The following is a 17,815-nucleotide window of genomic DNA, read 5'->3' as shown; positions in this document are numbered from 1 at the left end:
CCCTTTTGGAAAGGATCCTGAAACCTGGCCACAGACATATGCTACGAATCTTCCTCTAAGTCATTCCAGAAACACCATGTCCATTTATGATGGTGACTGTGCACTAGGAAAAGGGAAATAACAAGTCCTGCCACATATTATTAGTTAATGCTATTAGATTGACTCTGAGTTGGGGCGCCTGGGTGGCTTAGTCGGTTGAGCGTCTGACTTTCACTTAGGTCATGATCTCGCAGTTCGTGGGTTCGAGCCCCATGTCGGGCTCTATGCTGACTGCCAGCTCAGAGCCTGGAGCCTGTTTCAGTCTGTGACTCCCTCTCTCTCTGACCCTCCCCTGCTCATGCTGTCTCTCTCTCTCTCTCCTAGAAATAAATAAAACATTAAAAAAAAAAAAAAAAAGATTGACTCTGAGTTGACTTTAAGCTCTAGAACCCAAAATGCTACCATAGTCCACCAGTTCAAAGTGGGGTGCATATGGAGGTCAAGATAAGTATGTAGACTTTATCCAAGTCCATCTTACAGTATAGTGGGAACAAATAAATTTAGCAATGGGAAGAACTGTGTGTGTTTTTTTTATTTATTTATTTTGAGAGACAAATCAGGGGAGGGACAGAGAAAGAGGGAGAGAAAGTAAGAATCATAAGCAGGCTCCACACTACCAGCACAGAGCCCAGTGCAGAACTCAAACTCATGAAATGGGAAATCAAGACCTAAGCTAAAATCCAGACTGAGCCACCCAAGAGCCCCATACAATGGGAAGGACTCATGTTGGTTCCCTGACCCATGGCTACTATAAAAAGCTAAGAACAATGCTATACAATGCAAATATGAGTCACACATGTAATTTTAAATTTTCTAGTGGCCACATTTTTAAAAAGTGGAGTTAACTTTAATAGATTTTATTTAATCAAAAATATCATTTCAATATTTCAATCATTTGCCCACAAGATCTAGACAACCATATTTAGGTGCTTAACAGCCATTGGTGGCTAGTGGATACCATATTGGAGATCATTGTCTTAGACTTCTATCTCTCCCAAGATAGTAAACTAAAACAAAGATGTTGGGGTGGGGATTCCTACCACACACCCATTTATACTGTTTATTAGGCTAATGCAAGCTAGACAGTTCTGTGGATGAATGTAGACTTAATCACATCAAAAGGAAACTGCAGATGCAGTTCTAGCTGTAATATCTTTATTGGTGCTTATTAACATAGCCTCTGATACCAGGTATGGAGGTACTGATTTTACAATTTCTTTGAAAAATAATTCATTATCAACAAAGATAAGTTGAAGCACTTTGCGTTCACACTGCAGGGACAGCATACTTTTATTATCTGAGCTTAAGGCTAGGTCAACTCTCCTCTTTTCTATAGTATAGTCCAAAGAAATCTTGTTCATCTTGACATCCCACAGAACATAAAGTTGGAACATTACATACAAGGTACTAACTGGACATAGAGAGCAGGAAGTAGTAAATACCTGAGATGCCTCAGTAAGATATATGCTAGCAAAAAAAGAGATAACTGCCACAGAAAGTTCAGAAACTAGCAGCATTAGTGAAATGTTATGGGCTTAGTGGTCTACACATGTTGAATTTGATCCTCTATAATAAATGCAAATGGCTGCACTTTAAACCTGTCATCAGGAAGGAGGAGACATATTTGGGTATGCTACTCTGATGTATGTGCTAGCTACCCAAGGGAAGAATGTTTCCACCAGGGATCAGAGTTCTGGGTCTGTCATAGTGGACTATTCCCTGGCTATTTGGAGCATCTCAAGCTGCTAAACTAACAGGGAGAGAAGTGGAGTATTGGTTGGAACTTTTCCAGATTACCAAGATGATTCTGGGTTGTTGATATGTTTGGAATTCAGGAGATTCCCTGGGGCACCTCTTCTAAAAAAAAAAAAAAAAAAACACAACATGCCCAATAATCCTGGTTACTGAAAAACTGCAGTAATCCTAGGAAAACAGGACCATCAAATACTCAGTATTTGTAGAAGTTAAGGTCTGGGTCACTCATCAGATAAAGAATCCTGTCTAGCCCAGGTCCTACAAAGCAGGGTAAGCTTAAGAGGAAGATGGAATTGGTAGTGGAATAAGAAAGCTATAATGATCAATTTGGGCTGTCTGAACAATTAGAAAAGCATGGACTTTAGCAGCTATGTTTTATACTGTACCTATTACAAAAAAAAAAAATTGGCAAATATTTTAGGTTACAGTTGGAAGTATAGATGAATTCGTATCACCCACTGATGAAGAAGTAGCTGGATGACACCCCCCTCATTGCTCCGTTAAACTCTATTTAGCCACTTTGAGTCTACTATCTGTTTATATATTTACAAAATCATGACTCTGTATACCAAATTGTAAAATCAGTATGATTCAGGGTCCATGTCTTTATTTCTTTGAACCTCAAAGAGGCAATATACTTATTTACAAAATATACAATTTCACAGAAACAGCTTCACTTTCCACAAAATTATAAAATTTTCCAAAATTTATAATTACATAGAACCATGTAAGTACTGTCAAGTGTCTGGCCTGGTAAAAGCCAATGAGAATGTCCTACTTCTAGAGTGACATCTTTTTCATCCCTCACTTCATTAGGCACCAGTCAGCAACCCCTAGATGAGTCATGACTAATTTGCAAAAAGATGCTGATTGAAACTGCCCAGCTCAATAGAAACAAAAATCAAGATGTCTTCTTAAACACCACCCACAGGGATGGATGTGTTAAAAGAACAAAAAGGTAATCGAGGCAACACAAATTAAGGTGAGTATCAAAATCCTTCTAGAAGTTGAGCATTGAAGGCATTGAACCTTCTAAGGGTAATAAGCAATCCCAGGTAAAGTAACATATGTACATTAAACCATAATATTAAAAGCAACACAATTTTGTAAAGAATGACACAGATGTTTAAAGTTGTATTTTTGTCTCAACTTCATGAAATAGCTAATGTTCATGAAAAGCTATGATTTATATACTCTGTGGCTCAATAATACTTTAATAAGCCAGAGTATACTACCTAAAGGAAGTAACTGTCATGTCTTAGAAACACACTTTCAAAAAAGAATAATTTTTATAATAAACATGTAATTTTCATAGCATAACTTAAAATAAAAAATGTCATGGTTGGAAATAAGATAATTGCTTTGAGTCAGTAAGGCAAGTAACTATATATACTTAAAATATTTTGTTTTCATGTATTTCATTTTTCTCTAACTGCTCCATATTGACAAGTTAGTATCTAAATAAGTTTTATACATCTCACATTCATCTTAAAAACTAAGGCCCCGGATTAATAGGAAAAAATGTAAAAAAGGATAATACAAGTATTACCTCACAATCCACAGCACTCTCTACTACAATTTGTCAGTGTAGATGAAAATATCACTTCCATCATATCTTCATATTAAAATTAAATTTTAATATGTCATTATGGACAGAAGGATATAAAACTGGCATGAAAGTATTCTATATTAATTTTCTGCCTTTAACTTCTTGGTTATGGCAATTCACGCTAAAAGTCAAATGAGATTCATTCAGATTTCTAATCATTCCTTCTCTTTTATGTACTATATTCTAGCATTTTAAAAATATCACACTTACTCTAGATTTTTTAATGATGATTTATGAAGCAGAGAAATGTTTCAGAGAAAATCTAATGACTGTATTTTGAGAGTTAAAGAAACAAGGAGCTTAGTTTAAATGAAATATAAAATATTCTACAGCCAATTTTCTAATGAGCATAATATTTTCAAGTTTAAAAATATTGATTTTCCCACTGAGCTCCTAGCCTGGGCACTATATCAGCTGAAAAATAACACAGCTTTTATCTCTTCTATGGTAATATCGGTATGTAACTATATTTTTTACTAAATTTTCTCTTATCCTGGATTAACCATAATTACTGAATTAATTATAAATTAACTTATATATTATAAATTAAATTATCAATTAATTAAACTGAGTTAATAATTATAAAATTAAAAATAATAGAAAATCTACAGAACAGTTGTTTCCTTACTTCAATGGCTTGAAATAAGACTCTTCAGTTGACAGTGCTCCTTTTTGCCAAGTCTATGAGTATAAAAAAGGAAGGGCCATATGCATCTTACAAGACTTATCAGTCACTCAGTGTACATAAATAAAAATATTGTTCATTCCTAGCCATATACCAAAGCTATGTTACTCTGCATTATTCTCTAACACTTCACTGAATTCTCATATTTTAGCTTTCTTCTCAAAGAGTCAGTGACACTTACCAGAGTGGGTCCTGAGGTGTCCTGTGAGGGCGTCCCTTCTTCTACAGGCATAGCTACAAAAAGGACATTTGAACGGCTTCTCTCCAGAGTGTAACTTTATGTGTCTCAGAAGGTTGCCCTTCTGAGTAAAAGAAGCTCCACACTGGTTACAGTGGAAGGGACGTTCACCTGCCAAAAGGAAAAGAGGTAGGAAAGATCAAGTAGTTTATATGCAAGTGACCAATGTGCTGTACACTATTAGCTGGTGCCAGGTTCTCTGTGCTAAGAATATTCTCCTCCCTTGTAAGTCTTCTAACCCTTTATCTTCCTAAAATTTGCTGATACCAAAGCTTTAAACTTTAAGCCAAGCACCATTCCCTCTCTTCATATAAATTTTACAGGATTCCTGTCACTGACTCAGAAGAATCAGCAATAGCATTGACCCCTGGTTGAACAACTAAGTGCCATCACTTTACTGACTTTACTAGTTGCTTTACAGAGAATATTTCAATCCTTATAATTATATTACTGATTAGGTATTTATAGTTTCAATTTACAAACGAAGAACTTGAAGTTTAAGTATCAAAGTATCTGATTATAGTCACAAAGCTAAAAAGTACTCAAACTAATAACTGAATCTTGTTCAGTTCGACAACATCTTGCTCTGCCGTGCCATGCTATCTCTTTTAAAGTTACAGAAATTTTAGTTTGGCCCGGAGGGGATCTTTAGTCTAACTTTTCAATTAGCTGATGATTTATTACCAGGGCACCAAAAAGTTTCAATGAATGAAGCAGGTTAACAAAGCTCATTATCACAAAATCTCCAAAAATTCTCCCAGGCCCCAGTTCTCTCAATTCTCCTAGTCACTACCAGTGAAAGCTTTGGAAAAATTTCCTGATATAAACAGGGAAAATCCAAAGAAAATGGTCAATCCAGTTATTTCCTGTGTATTTCTCTTGTAAAAATAATTTGATAGAAATCTTGTCTCTCTTTTCCTATTACTGGATACTGCTATAAAACTGTTTAAGCCAGTATTATCAGCAGAGTCGATTGGATCAATTGGCTGTCACCAATGTCACTGAACATAAAAACGCACAGTTGAGAAAGCAGCAAAATTGGCAAGTAGGGTCAAACCATGAAGAAAATGATATTTTAAGTTTGCCAATCTCTAAAGATATTCATAAAATAAATGATTAGACATTAATAGTACAAAGTAGTAAAGCTCAAAGATTAGAACAGAAATAAAGTTTAAAAAAATTCACTTTTGATTTATCTGTACTATTTCTGTGAGATTAGATGAATATTATAATTTTAATACCTAAATATTTATACTGAATTGTCATGGTTTAGATATTCAACTGAAACATTTGTAAACTGTGAATAAGGAAACCTCAATATTTGGGCGAGGCCTTTAATATAATGCAAATTCAGTGATTCTTTTTATTAAAGAAAGGTAGGAGGCATAAAGAAGATAAACTTTGGCCATTTTCTTGCAGTGGCCACTGCATATCCTATCATGTAGATTTGTTATAATACCTAAAAACATTGACACATCAGGTATATCCTAAATTCTGTACCACTTGCTCATTTTGGAACTTTATGAGTTTCCAAGGGGAAAAAAAAATGTAATCTGTGTTTGTGTAGCAAGGGTTAAGGATTTTCTTACAAAATCTGGAGATCTTCAGAGCTACATTTATGATAAAGTTCTTTTACTGGTGTATTACATGAAAGTAATTTACGTTATAGTTACCTTAAATTTTATCTTATTTCACTTGTTTGATTCATTTGATAAAACTGACAAGTCAATGCTAAATACCACTTAAAGGAGAAATACTTTACCAAGAAACCTCTTATATGAAGTCTCTCACAAACTAATCAAAGTTTTAAAATAAATCTAAAATTGGTAAATCTTTACACACACGCACATAATTTAATTGGTTGACATTTTTTTTCAATGAAATAGCAGTCTATAACTTTTTAAAAACAGGATTTTCTACTCCCCACTCCTGCCACAGATTACTAATAAGAGGCACCTTCTCTGTGAAAATTTTTATATCATAGGAAAATAGCAAATGCAGATTATACTTTTCACTCCAAATATTTGATTTTTCTTTTGAACTCTCTCTATGTAGGAACTTCCAGGAAAGTAACAAATTAGTATTGCATAACTTTAAAATGAATTAAATTAGTTTGATAAACAAAAATATTTGAAATCGTATTTGCCTTTAAAATACATTCCTCCAACATGCTAACTTAGATTTTCATTAAGCCTCTTACAATTGCAATATTTAAAAATCCTAATTTAGAGTACTGAATTTATCATTCCAAGTAATGGTAATCAAAAAAGAAAAATAAATAAAAGGATAACTATCTTTAAAAAGAATTTTAAAATTCATCTAATTGAGTATATGAGACTAATGAATGACAGGATAATTTCATTTTTATATTTATAAAATATTCCAGATCTCTTTAAATATTTTTAATAAGAATTATTTTTGAATTTTTTATGATCATCCTTAAACGGCTCTGAAAAATAAAAAGAAGTCTAGGTATATCAGGAAATATTGTCTGTTGCTGTGTAAGTCTTAGTGTGGAGGTATTTGTTAACTATATTCCATGGCCATGGGAAAGAAAGCATGATGAAGGTAATAAGTCATGTTCCCATTTTTGATAGGAGGTAAAGGGCAATGATAATAATTCACTTTTATTTCAATTGGATGAAGCTTTGAGAAATAATCTGCTTTATATGAATTAAGCCTTGAATTGGGATTATGAGATATGTGGAAAATGATTTTTAAGTAAAAGGTTCAGCTGGCTACACATATTGTGTATGTGACTTGAAACAACACATCTCAATTATTTTTTAAATAATTTGCTCTTTTTTTAATAATAGACTGAATCAACAAGTCCTTTTAGAATTAGTTTAGACTTTGTCTGAAAATATGTTAATAATGTTCCTCAGATATAAATAAAAGGAAATTTCAGGAAAACCTCACAAATTTACTAAATACACTAGGCAGTAATTCAATTGAAAAAATCAAGTAGACTACTGTATCTGTGATAACTAATTCCCCCACAGGGTGGGCACAAATGTCTGGATTAACCACTCGGAATCCAGGAGAACAATTAATATGTAGCCATGCTAGCAATCATTTCCATTCTCAATCTGTTTGTTTTCTTTTTTTGTTTTTTAATCTACTAATCTACTTAAGGACCTTTTTTGGTTATTCCCCAAACGATGTTATCTATTGAAATTATATTTCAATATTTTATATACTTTCATAAACACCTATTTCTAGATCTGTGTTTAAATATCCAATTGAAATATACATGCATCAATTGCTTTGGTAAATCAAAGAAAGAGGGTGTTCTGTGTTGGATGGAACAATCACCTACAAATATGAATAATCCCAAATACCTGTTGAGAGGCCCTTGGAGCAAGAGAATGGGTCCACAAAGCTACAATGTACAAATAATGTGCTTAAAACTTAAAGTTACAAAGATGGGAATACTCTACTCCAAAGAAGGGCAAAGTTAAGGATAGTCTGTATTTATAACGTCACATCAATTCGTGTTTGTGTATGAATTGATTTACTACCCCTACTTCTTTTCTTCTGTCTATATCCCAGTGAAGAGTGCCTGGAGTATCCGATGACAATATTACCTGATTACCTACTAAAGTAGCAACACCAATGAAATAACACCACGCCATTTATAAGACACTGGAATTGGCACTTTAGTAGAGTATGAAAGAGAAAGAAGAAGAAGTGAATTAGATATGATACTCCATGTCATTTTAGTAAACTGGGTGGTTGTGTAGCTTTTTTCACTATCAATTTTATATTAGATATTCTATGAGCTAAACACACAAATATGTTTCCCAAAGGCTTTCTAAAAATTTAAGACCATGACTTTTTATATTAGCTGCAAATAACTGGTAAGAGGGGGAAGTTCTAAAATGAAGACAGTAGTTCATGGCATTAATGAGAAAACATTTGGTTAATGACTAGATCCTGACCACATTTTTTCAATCTAGTATAAATTAAAAATCACAAATAGACTTTCTGTTCTTGAAAAGTACTAAAGCGGAGTTGAAAATGTCATGACCCATTCAGATGTATAATCTGGGTCATCAGAAATACAGATCAACAAAGTTAATGTAAAGACACATCACAATTTCAAGGTCAACAATATGTGGCAGGTATTCCAAGCTCCTTAAGAATGGCTACTAACTTTAACAAAAACTTTCCAGATCTGAGGGAAGTATAATGTTTACAATACTCCAATAAACATTTATTAACAATAAAAGTTCATCGAGTTGCTAGAGGACTTAAAATAGTTATTTTGTCCATTCTCCTTGCCTTTACTAGCTGAGTGAATCCTATATTCATTGACCTTGTATAAGTCTGTGTAACTAAAAACATTTTCCATGTCAATTCGAGGATTTTCAGAATCAAAATAATTCAACACTACTATAGTAGTAAAGATCAAATGAAGAGTAGAGTAGGAATGAAACTACTTTTGTGTTTACAAACCAACAATCCTCATGACAATTACTGCAGATACAGTGAAACACTGATTAACCGAAATGCTCAATAGACCATACTCAGGATTTTTGAATTTTCTTGACTCAGACCATAAAAGGTTTATTAGAAATCTTGCAAAGAATTGTTGTTAGTATACTTTTCAGCCTTAAAATGCATACTATATGCAATTCAACTGAAAACTCATTAGATTAATTTTGTTTAGTTTATATGTTGCTAGAAGGGGAAAGTTACACATTTGAATGGGTGTTATCTTCCTCAAACTAATCACTGTGAGACAATGAATACATAATAACTTTGTAGCACTCTTCTTTTAAAACTGCAGTTAACATTACTTAATGAGCATAGAAGAAGACTCATTATTTTATAGTCTTTTTTCCCTATTTTTATTATCAAATACCAAACATGATCTTTTAACTTTCCTAGGAGAATTTTTTTTAATTTTTTTAAATTTAATGTTTGTTTATTTTTTAGAGAGAGACAGAGTACAAGTAGGGAAGGGGCAGAGAGAGAGGGAGACAGAGGATCTAAAGCAGGCTCCAGGCTCTGAGTGGTTAGCAAGAGCCCAATGTGGGGTTCAAACTCACAAACCACGAGATCGTGACCTGAGCCAAAGTTGGATGCTTAACTGACTGGGCCACCTAGGCACCTTAGGAGAAAAATTTTTTTAATTAAGGTAAAAAAAAAAAACATGTGCAGTAGTAATATAAATATTTTTAAAATATTCTGCTTAAAACGGAAATTAAAATCAAAACAAAAACATGTAACTGTAGAGTTGGAATAAGGGTACAGGTTCTAAAGCTGATGATTTTGATTAGATAACACTGATTTTAATGTGTAACTTCTTGCTATAAATTTTAAGATATCAGCCTTATGGCCATTATCTCATCAGAAGATGTTGGTGCATTGAGATACCAAGCTTAAGATATTTGAACAAAACCAGTCTGAGCATCAGGAAACCTTGGTCTAGCCTCATAACCACATAAGAGATAATGGACAAATCACTTGACTATTTGGGGCTTCACTTTCCTTATGTGTAAATGAGAGATTTGGACTAGAAAGACCTCAGTGTACCTTGGATCTCTCATGTTTTAAGCAGCTACTAATTAATTACTTAGAAATAAAATTTTTAAACCAACTTTCTTATGATTTATGTCTCTTCCAAAGAGCACCGTATTTTAAAATTCTGAGTGTTAGTGATTAATAATTTGCTATATAATACTACTTCCATTATAATTAAAGATATCATTATCTTTAATTCAATTTTCATATGAACTTAAAACTTTTTTTAAGAGTTAACCATCCGCTTTTCTTAACATAATCTCATGTTTGTTTTTTTAATTTAAAAAACTTTTTTTTCATTTTGCCAAAGGATTTAGAGAGATTTAAATAAAGCCTTCTCAACTAGCTGTGTTTTACATTACTCAAATGTCCCAAAGTATATATTAAATTAATCTGAGGTCTCATTCCTTACCCTATTCCATGATTGCACATTCCTGCCAGCATACCCGCCACCCTAGCTATACTATACCCTACATATCTCTTTCAGGAGCTATGATAAAAAAATATCACAGAAGATGGTAACACCCTTGAACTAGGGAAAGTATCTGCCCAATACAGAGACCCATGGTAGGCAAAAATTGATTGGAAATTGTATTCCAAGAAGTTAACCAGATAAGGTGAAAATGATCTACCTCTATATAAATGCATGAGTACCATTTTATAGTATAAACTCTTAGCTAGCAAACTATATTACCTGCCCATGGGTATGGTAAAATATGTATAGAAATACAACAAGATTAAGTTACACAATGAGATTCTCCTATACCTTTTGAACCCTTATCATATTATTGCTATATTAAGAACTGTGGAAACTGAATCCCAAACTTCTTTTCTGATATGCTATTCAGATTTGAAGGCTGGAAGTCAAGACCCAGGCTACTCTCTGCTTTTCAGCAATCCAATACTAGCAGAATTCTGAAAAGGTAGTTTCACCACTGCCACCCCTGAATAAAAAGGAAAGAGAATAGATGTCAGGTAATATCAACATCAGATGTCACAGGCAGTCATCAGGTTATTCTTTCAGCTGCTTACCAGTGTGACTCCTTTTATGTACCATAAGCACATTGGGCCCAATGCAAACCATGCCACAGACGTCACATTTCAGTTTACCATTCGGAAGCCGGATTCCTCCCTCGCCTTGAAGCTCCTGGACTTTCCTGTTGTCAGCCACCTCGCTGCTCTCAATTAGGGGTTCTTCTAGGCTGCTACCTTCATCATGGCCCCTGATCTCATCTTCACGGCTCAGGGGTTTCCTGTCACACTCTTCATCACTCTGCATTTCTAGCTTTACTGAATTTGCTACAATTAAAAAAAAAGAGAGAGAGAGAGAGAGAGAGAAATGAAGACATTTAAAATGCAGGTTATGTGTTGTTACCTACACCTCTTCTCCACCTAGTACCATTCTCTTAACATGGATGGAAATGCTACACATGCCAACACCAGTGTAATGTTCACACATACTGTGCTCTAAGATAGTTTAGTGACTTTGGGATGAAAGCGAAGATGGTTCAGAAAAGCTCTAGATAAACAGAATGATACTTTATTTCTGCATATATTTCTTTAACTTAAGTTATATACTTTTTAAGTAAGTCTTGAATTCTGGTATTGGTTTTTGAGTTTACTTTTTGAGACTCAGGTAGCATTCTGGAAGAAACAAGATTAGATATTGCTTAACCAACTGAGCCATGCAGTCAGCTGCTTCTTAACAATCATATATACATATATGTGATTATACTTCACATTCAGTTTCACATCAGAGAACTTGTGTAAACTGCTTCAGAACTGAGTAAGAGAAACAACTTGGGACCTTAATCAAGCAAATGTCTTAGATATATGAAGGCATACTGTCTAGGCAAATATCTTAAAATCAGACTAAAAACATATTCAATGAGGAGCTATATAAATGTAGGGCAGAGTGAACAGACATCACAAGCTCATATATATATACACACATACGTGTATATAAAGTTCTCCATGGAACATATTAGTCTGGAAATCAAAATATTCCAACTGTAATCTATGCACACCAAAAAGCAGTGAATGACAGGAATGGCATAGCATGCATGCACACACTTGTGACTGTTAAGAAATTTAATGCCTTCTGTTTGCTGTTTTTGGATCATCCCACAGAAAACTTGGAATTTTGTTAGCACAGCCCTCATTCTGGATTGCTGACAAAGTCTTTTCACAAAGCAGAAACAGGCTTTAAATGAATATCAGTTTTTTTTTTTTTTAATCCAGTGATCTTGAAAATTTCTTAAGAAATCATATCAGTTTCTGAGCAAAACAAATTATTTGGTACTACTTGAATGGAGGAAATACATGCATAAAAAGGAAGTTCTTTTTAATGCTATTTTCTTAGAGAAACCACACATTTTGTGATTTGTTATTAGTACTTTAAACAGGTAGTGCTATCAAAATGGCTCTTCCCCTGCTCCCCTCCTTGGAAGTCCCCTAAAGAATAGAGGCAGCGTGGTGCAAAATGAGATCACTACATTTAGTCCAAAGACCATACATAGCTCTAGAACTGGCTTTGACATTTATTAGCAGTATAGTCTTGAACTAAATATTTAGCCTTTGAATATTTTGTCTTTTGCTTGCAAACTACAAATGAATTCAAATTTCAAAATGAAATTTAAGTAGAATAGTTTAGCTAGTAAGAGTGAGGATCCTATAACCAGACTGCTGGATTTGAATACCAGCTCTCGCACTCATTATAAGCAGTGCCACCTTCTGCATGATACTTAAATTCTCTATGTACTCAATAAAATGAGGATGGTAATGGAATCTACTTTCTCAAGATGATGTGAACATTAGGTGAGCAAATACAGAAAAATGGGCCTAACTATTATTCTTCTGGTGACAGATAATGCTCTGTTTATTCCATAAAGTTTGTGAAGATCAATTATAGTATGTAAATTACTCTGAAATCTACAAAAGATTTTATAGCCTTTCTGGCCCCATCTCTAAGAGAAAGTCAGTACTACTTTACTGGTTTTTGAGAAGGGTAGAGGCAATATTTTATCCATCTTAATATCATCAATATGCTCAAAAAATGTGTGGCATCTAGGAGGTTTTCAGACAGTATTCACTAAGATGCTTTAATAAATTAAGAATTTTTTTTAGAATTGTTTTATCCATTTAAAAAATACATGAATATAGTAAGGAAAATTTAAAGGATAAAAAATGAAAATTATGTCCTTGTCTACCCAAAATTCACCATCCCATTAAATTCTCAAAAACAACCATTATCCTTATTTTCTAATTCAGAAGTATAGGTGTGTGTGTGTGTGTGTGTTTGTGTGTGTGTAGATGACAGTCCTTTTACACAAATTGGAGTGTACAATTTACCTAATCTTAACTTTGCTTTCTTCATTTAATAATTATCTGTTTAATTTTCCATATTAGTACACAGAGATGCACCCTGTTCTTTTTAATGCCTTCACAGAATCTACTTTATCAATATAATTTATTACTAGGCTCTAGTGATAGAAATTTGTTTATTCCTATTATAGATTTTAATATCTATATATAATATACATATAGATATTATCTATCTACATATATATCAATATATAATATCACATTGAACAATCAATCTGATAGATTAAAACTGGTATTTTACCATAGACTTTAATCTGTATTTTGTTGGTGAAGTTGAGCATCTATAGACATAGATGTTTAAATGTTTGGGATTTTTTGGGGAGTTGTCTATGAAAGTTCTCTTCCATTTTCCTACTAGGTTGTTGGTCTTCTCTCACGGAATATAAATGCTTCATATACTAAGGAACGTAGCCCTGTGCATTTCTGCAAAAATACTGGTTAATCTTATTACTCAACAGTATTTTGGGAGCATATACACTAATTTTATAATTGAAATTTTTAAAGTTTACAATTATGGTTTCTAGATTCTGTATTTTGCTTCAATAAGTTTTTCCATACTTCAAGAAGTTTTTCCATAATTTTTCCCCCCTGGGAACAAAGGTTATTCTAATCAAAGTAAAACACTAATTTTTGCCCTATGCAGTCCCATATTTCACTCATAACTTCCATTTAAAGAAAAAGGTAAGAAAATAAATGAAAAGTATAATTTTATATAGCATGACTTTATATTCCAGTCTGTGAGCAAATTGTCCCACACATTTAAGTGATGTACTAAAGGTTATAAACTGCACAGGAATGCCGTCATTTATATTCCTGAACTGGTCAACATCTGATCAGCTAGGTTTAATGAGTGTAAAGCCTACCAGCATTCCATTTCAAGAACTGAAGAAATGTATCGTAAAAGTGTAGGTCTGAGGGGCACCTGGGTGGCTCAGTTGGTTGAGCAGCTAACTTTGGCTCAGGTCATAATCTCACAGTCCATGAATTCAAGCCCTGCCTGCATCAGGCTCTGTGCTGACAGCTCAAACACTGGAGCCTGCTTTGGATTCTGTGTTTCCCTCTCTCTCTGCCCCTCCCCACTTGCACTCTGTCTCTCTCTCTAAAAAATAAATAAAACATTAAAAAAATAATCGAGAGATGGAAAACATATTTCCATTTCTTTAAAAAAAAAAGTGTAGGTCTGAGTCTGAAACTATGGGCCTCTTAAATTTCAAAACAGCACAGAATTATGAAGAATATAACTTGACCATCTTTTCTCTTAATGAAAATAAAAGACATCAAAACATAATACCAAACACAGACAAAATGCCATTAAAAATTATTGGATATTAAAGTTATAGTTAGAACTTTGTCTACAGAGGAATATACTTGAATATTCAAAAAAAAGTATTCATTTCTAGAACTAAAATACAAAAGAAATGGTAAACTATAGCAATCTTTTCTCTAACAGTCTTATGCTCTAAGGAATTATATGTTTATCATGTATGAATGTATACACTATTGCTATAGAAAATATACTAATTTACATTTATTGATATAGTAAACCAATAAATGCAACACATTTTAATATATACATGTCATAGATTAAATTTTGTATAACTACGGTGGCCTAAGTACAAACAAAATCCCATCCTAACTAATATTTAGTCTGTGTTAGTAAAATTATGTTGAAGTTTAGGATAAAAAGCAACTAAAATAGCCTTTGAATTTTAATTGTTGAATATTCAGAAAAAATTTTCTTACTCTAAGATAAATTTCCCCACAATTTTTTTTTGCTGTTTAAGATATTTCTAATTAATAAAGGACACTATATTTTAACTCATTAATGATTAAATTCAAGTGTTCAATAAGCTTAGATACACTCTAAATTACAATTTATATATCAGTGAAAGATACATGATTATTTGTAGCTATAATATATAAAGCTATTATACACATATAACATATAAAGCTTTTTAACTATTAAGCATTGTTTAGTATTAATACTACATTTGTTATCAAATATTTGAAATTAAATTTTTACTCTTCATTATATGGTATTTCTTTTACAACCTGGTAACAGGAAGACGTGCTCATAAATGGGCTAATTTCTATGAGGATGAGAATATGTTAGTGTGAGTGAAATGAAATCTCATTACAAATCTCAACACCAAGAATTATTTTTCAAGCCTAATTCCTTAATATACCTGAGTTTTACATTCTTCATATCTACAAGAATTTATACACATTGTTATATAATGACAAATAGTAATTGCTTAGTAAGAATATTTTGTCAGAACAAATTATTAGCAATGAAAGTGATGTGAAATAAGATTTTAATTATTCAATGCGTTCATTGTCACAAATAATTCTAACATAGATATTTGAAATTTTTAAATGAACAAACAAAATAAAGATGTTTAATATATGCATGTTTTTCCCTTAAGTTACAGGAGATAATGATTTACAGTTTAAAAAAGGAAAAGTCAAATTTTACAGCATTAATGATCATGAAAAAGTTAATCATTATATTGATTTTTTTAGTAGACTCAGAGGTTTATGAACACAAGTAAAATAATAGTTAATAAAAAAATTTGTGATCAATTTTATGTAGATGAAGCTGTGAATGTATTTCAGGACAAAAAGTACCACATACATCTTTATGCATAAAGTTGCTTCAAAATGCAAACTCCCTCCTCTTCTTTATGTTTTAAAGTACTATTGATCTTCAGAATATAGCTTATAGATGCTATAAAAACACATAATTTAATCACCTCCATTCACAGATGATCCCAGCAATGCAGAGAAGTAGAGACTTACATAGGTGATTATAAGTGACTCCCAGGCTAAACAATTTTCAGTTAAAGAAGTATCTTCAGTAACCATACTAGACTTTGTACGCTCATAATTATCATTGTTTCAATATACATAATAGTGAATGATAAAGTTATAGTAGAGTTGCCCTTAATTCACTAATATCGTATTAAATAAAAGGATAGAAGAATAAGAGTATTTACATAGATAAGCAAACATAGACTACTATGGAAAAAAAGTCAGAAAATCAAATGGAAAAAATTACATTATTCTGTGAAGATATTTAAAAACTATTTTAATTCACTATATATCATAATAAAAATTTCTTTACCACTAGTATACTATGAAAATTTTAAAAGCTCGAAACTTCATATATACCACCTAAAAATGAAATGGAAAATAAAATGTACAATATTGTTACATACACTAATAGATATAACACCTCTAGAACTCATCCACCACAACCAATATAAAACAAATGTCAAAACTGAATTCTCTTTAAAAATAAATGAGCTAGGGGCTGCCAGGTGGCTCAGTCAGTTGAGTGTCCATTATCAGCTCAGGTCATGATCTTGCAGTTCACAAATTCAAGCCCCAGGTCAGGCTTTGTGCTGATGGCTCAGAGCCTGGAACCTGATTCAAAATCTCTTTCTCTCTATGCCCCTCTTCCTCCCCCACCCTCTGTAACAAAAATAAACATTTTTAAAATTTAAAAAAAATAAATGAACTAGCAAATATGTATTAAGTGCTTTCTGCCTACCTAATAATTTGCAAAAATTATGAAAATTTAAGACTAAAATCTGAAAAATATTAAATAAGAAATCCATATTAACAGAACAACATACACTCAGAAACCAGTCATGAAAGAGTTCATGACTAACAGGAGGGAAATGTTTTACTGACATATATAATTTGGTTGCATAATAAATTTATTGACCTAAAAAGTACATAAATGGAAAGAGGGTCTTCCTTAGAAATTGGACATTTACTATTTTTTACTCTATGCCTTCCTCAAGTCACCTACTTGTGTAAGACAGCATATGATTTCACAATGTGTGGCAATTGATATCTTCAGATAATAAAATTCTCAATTTTTACTATGTGAGGGGAGGGGAAAAGATAATTTTTAATATGAACAGTGAAATATACTCAGTTAATTTTGTATTATCAAATTGAATAAATAAATTCTATCCTGATCCTTAGAATGTGGTTGTAACAGATAATCTATCATTTTAAAATGTCAGGTTTGGAAAATACCATAGTAATCAGAACCTAAAATATCATTATTAATAAATTTTTAATATCTCAAACTTTCTACAATGTAAAATGTTATTATTAGCATGACTGGATTGTACTAATCCATGAACAGATTATTAACATTTCCTAGTTAGAAAAATAACACAAAGGGATTATGATTTGTTTGCTGTATTTGAAAAAATATAATATTCATTAATCTAAGGGAGTATAAAATAGGCTTTCTATATTAATTACCATCAAATCAGTGATTATATCTGTTTAGTTTCCAATAATATTTTTCAATTTTTAAAGGAAGTAAATACTGTAAGAGTTAAAGGAAATATTTGTTTCACAGTGATGAATAAAAGATAACTAGCACCATTTTTTTTTGAATTTGAAACTATTTTATTTTTTTTCCAAATAGTTTACTGTCAAATTAGTTTCCACATAACACTCAGTGCTCATCCCCACAAGTGTCCTCCTCCATGCCCATCCCCCCCTCCCACCCACATCCATCAGTCCTCAGTTTTTGTCAGCATTCAAGAGT

At 32.5% G+C, this 17,815-nt stretch overlaps 1 protein-coding gene across 4 annotated transcripts in view; it reads right to left on the bottom strand.

Annotated features, from left to right (window-relative positions):
• Nucleotides 1-17,815, bottom strand: part of IKZF2 (IKAROS family zinc finger 2) — a 153,164-nt gene that overhangs the window by 40,696 nt on the left and 94,653 nt on the right. For 3 of the 4 annotated variants that reach the window (XM_039218883.1, XM_039218882.1, XM_039218881.1), the window contains exons 4-5: nt 10,888-11,154; nt 4,270-4,437 (exon numbers count right to left, since the gene is read on the bottom strand). In XM_039218883.1, coding sequence (XP_039074814.1) covers nt 4,270-4,437; nt 10,888-11,154 — 435 coding nt within the window. The remainder of the gene's footprint in view (nt 1-4,269; nt 4,438-10,887; nt 11,155-17,815) is intronic. The other variant, XM_039218884.1, reaches the window with a different exon arrangement.

The sequence above is a fragment of the Hyaena hyaena genome, unplaced genomic scaffold, assembly GCF_003009895.1.
Source record: "Hyaena hyaena isolate Hyena2069 unplaced genomic scaffold, ASM300989v1 scaffold_782, whole genome shotgun sequence".
Classification (NCBI taxonomy): domain Eukaryota; kingdom Metazoa; phylum Chordata; class Mammalia; order Carnivora; family Hyaenidae; genus Hyaena; species Hyaena hyaena.
This window is presented reverse-complemented; position numbering and strand designations above follow the sequence as displayed.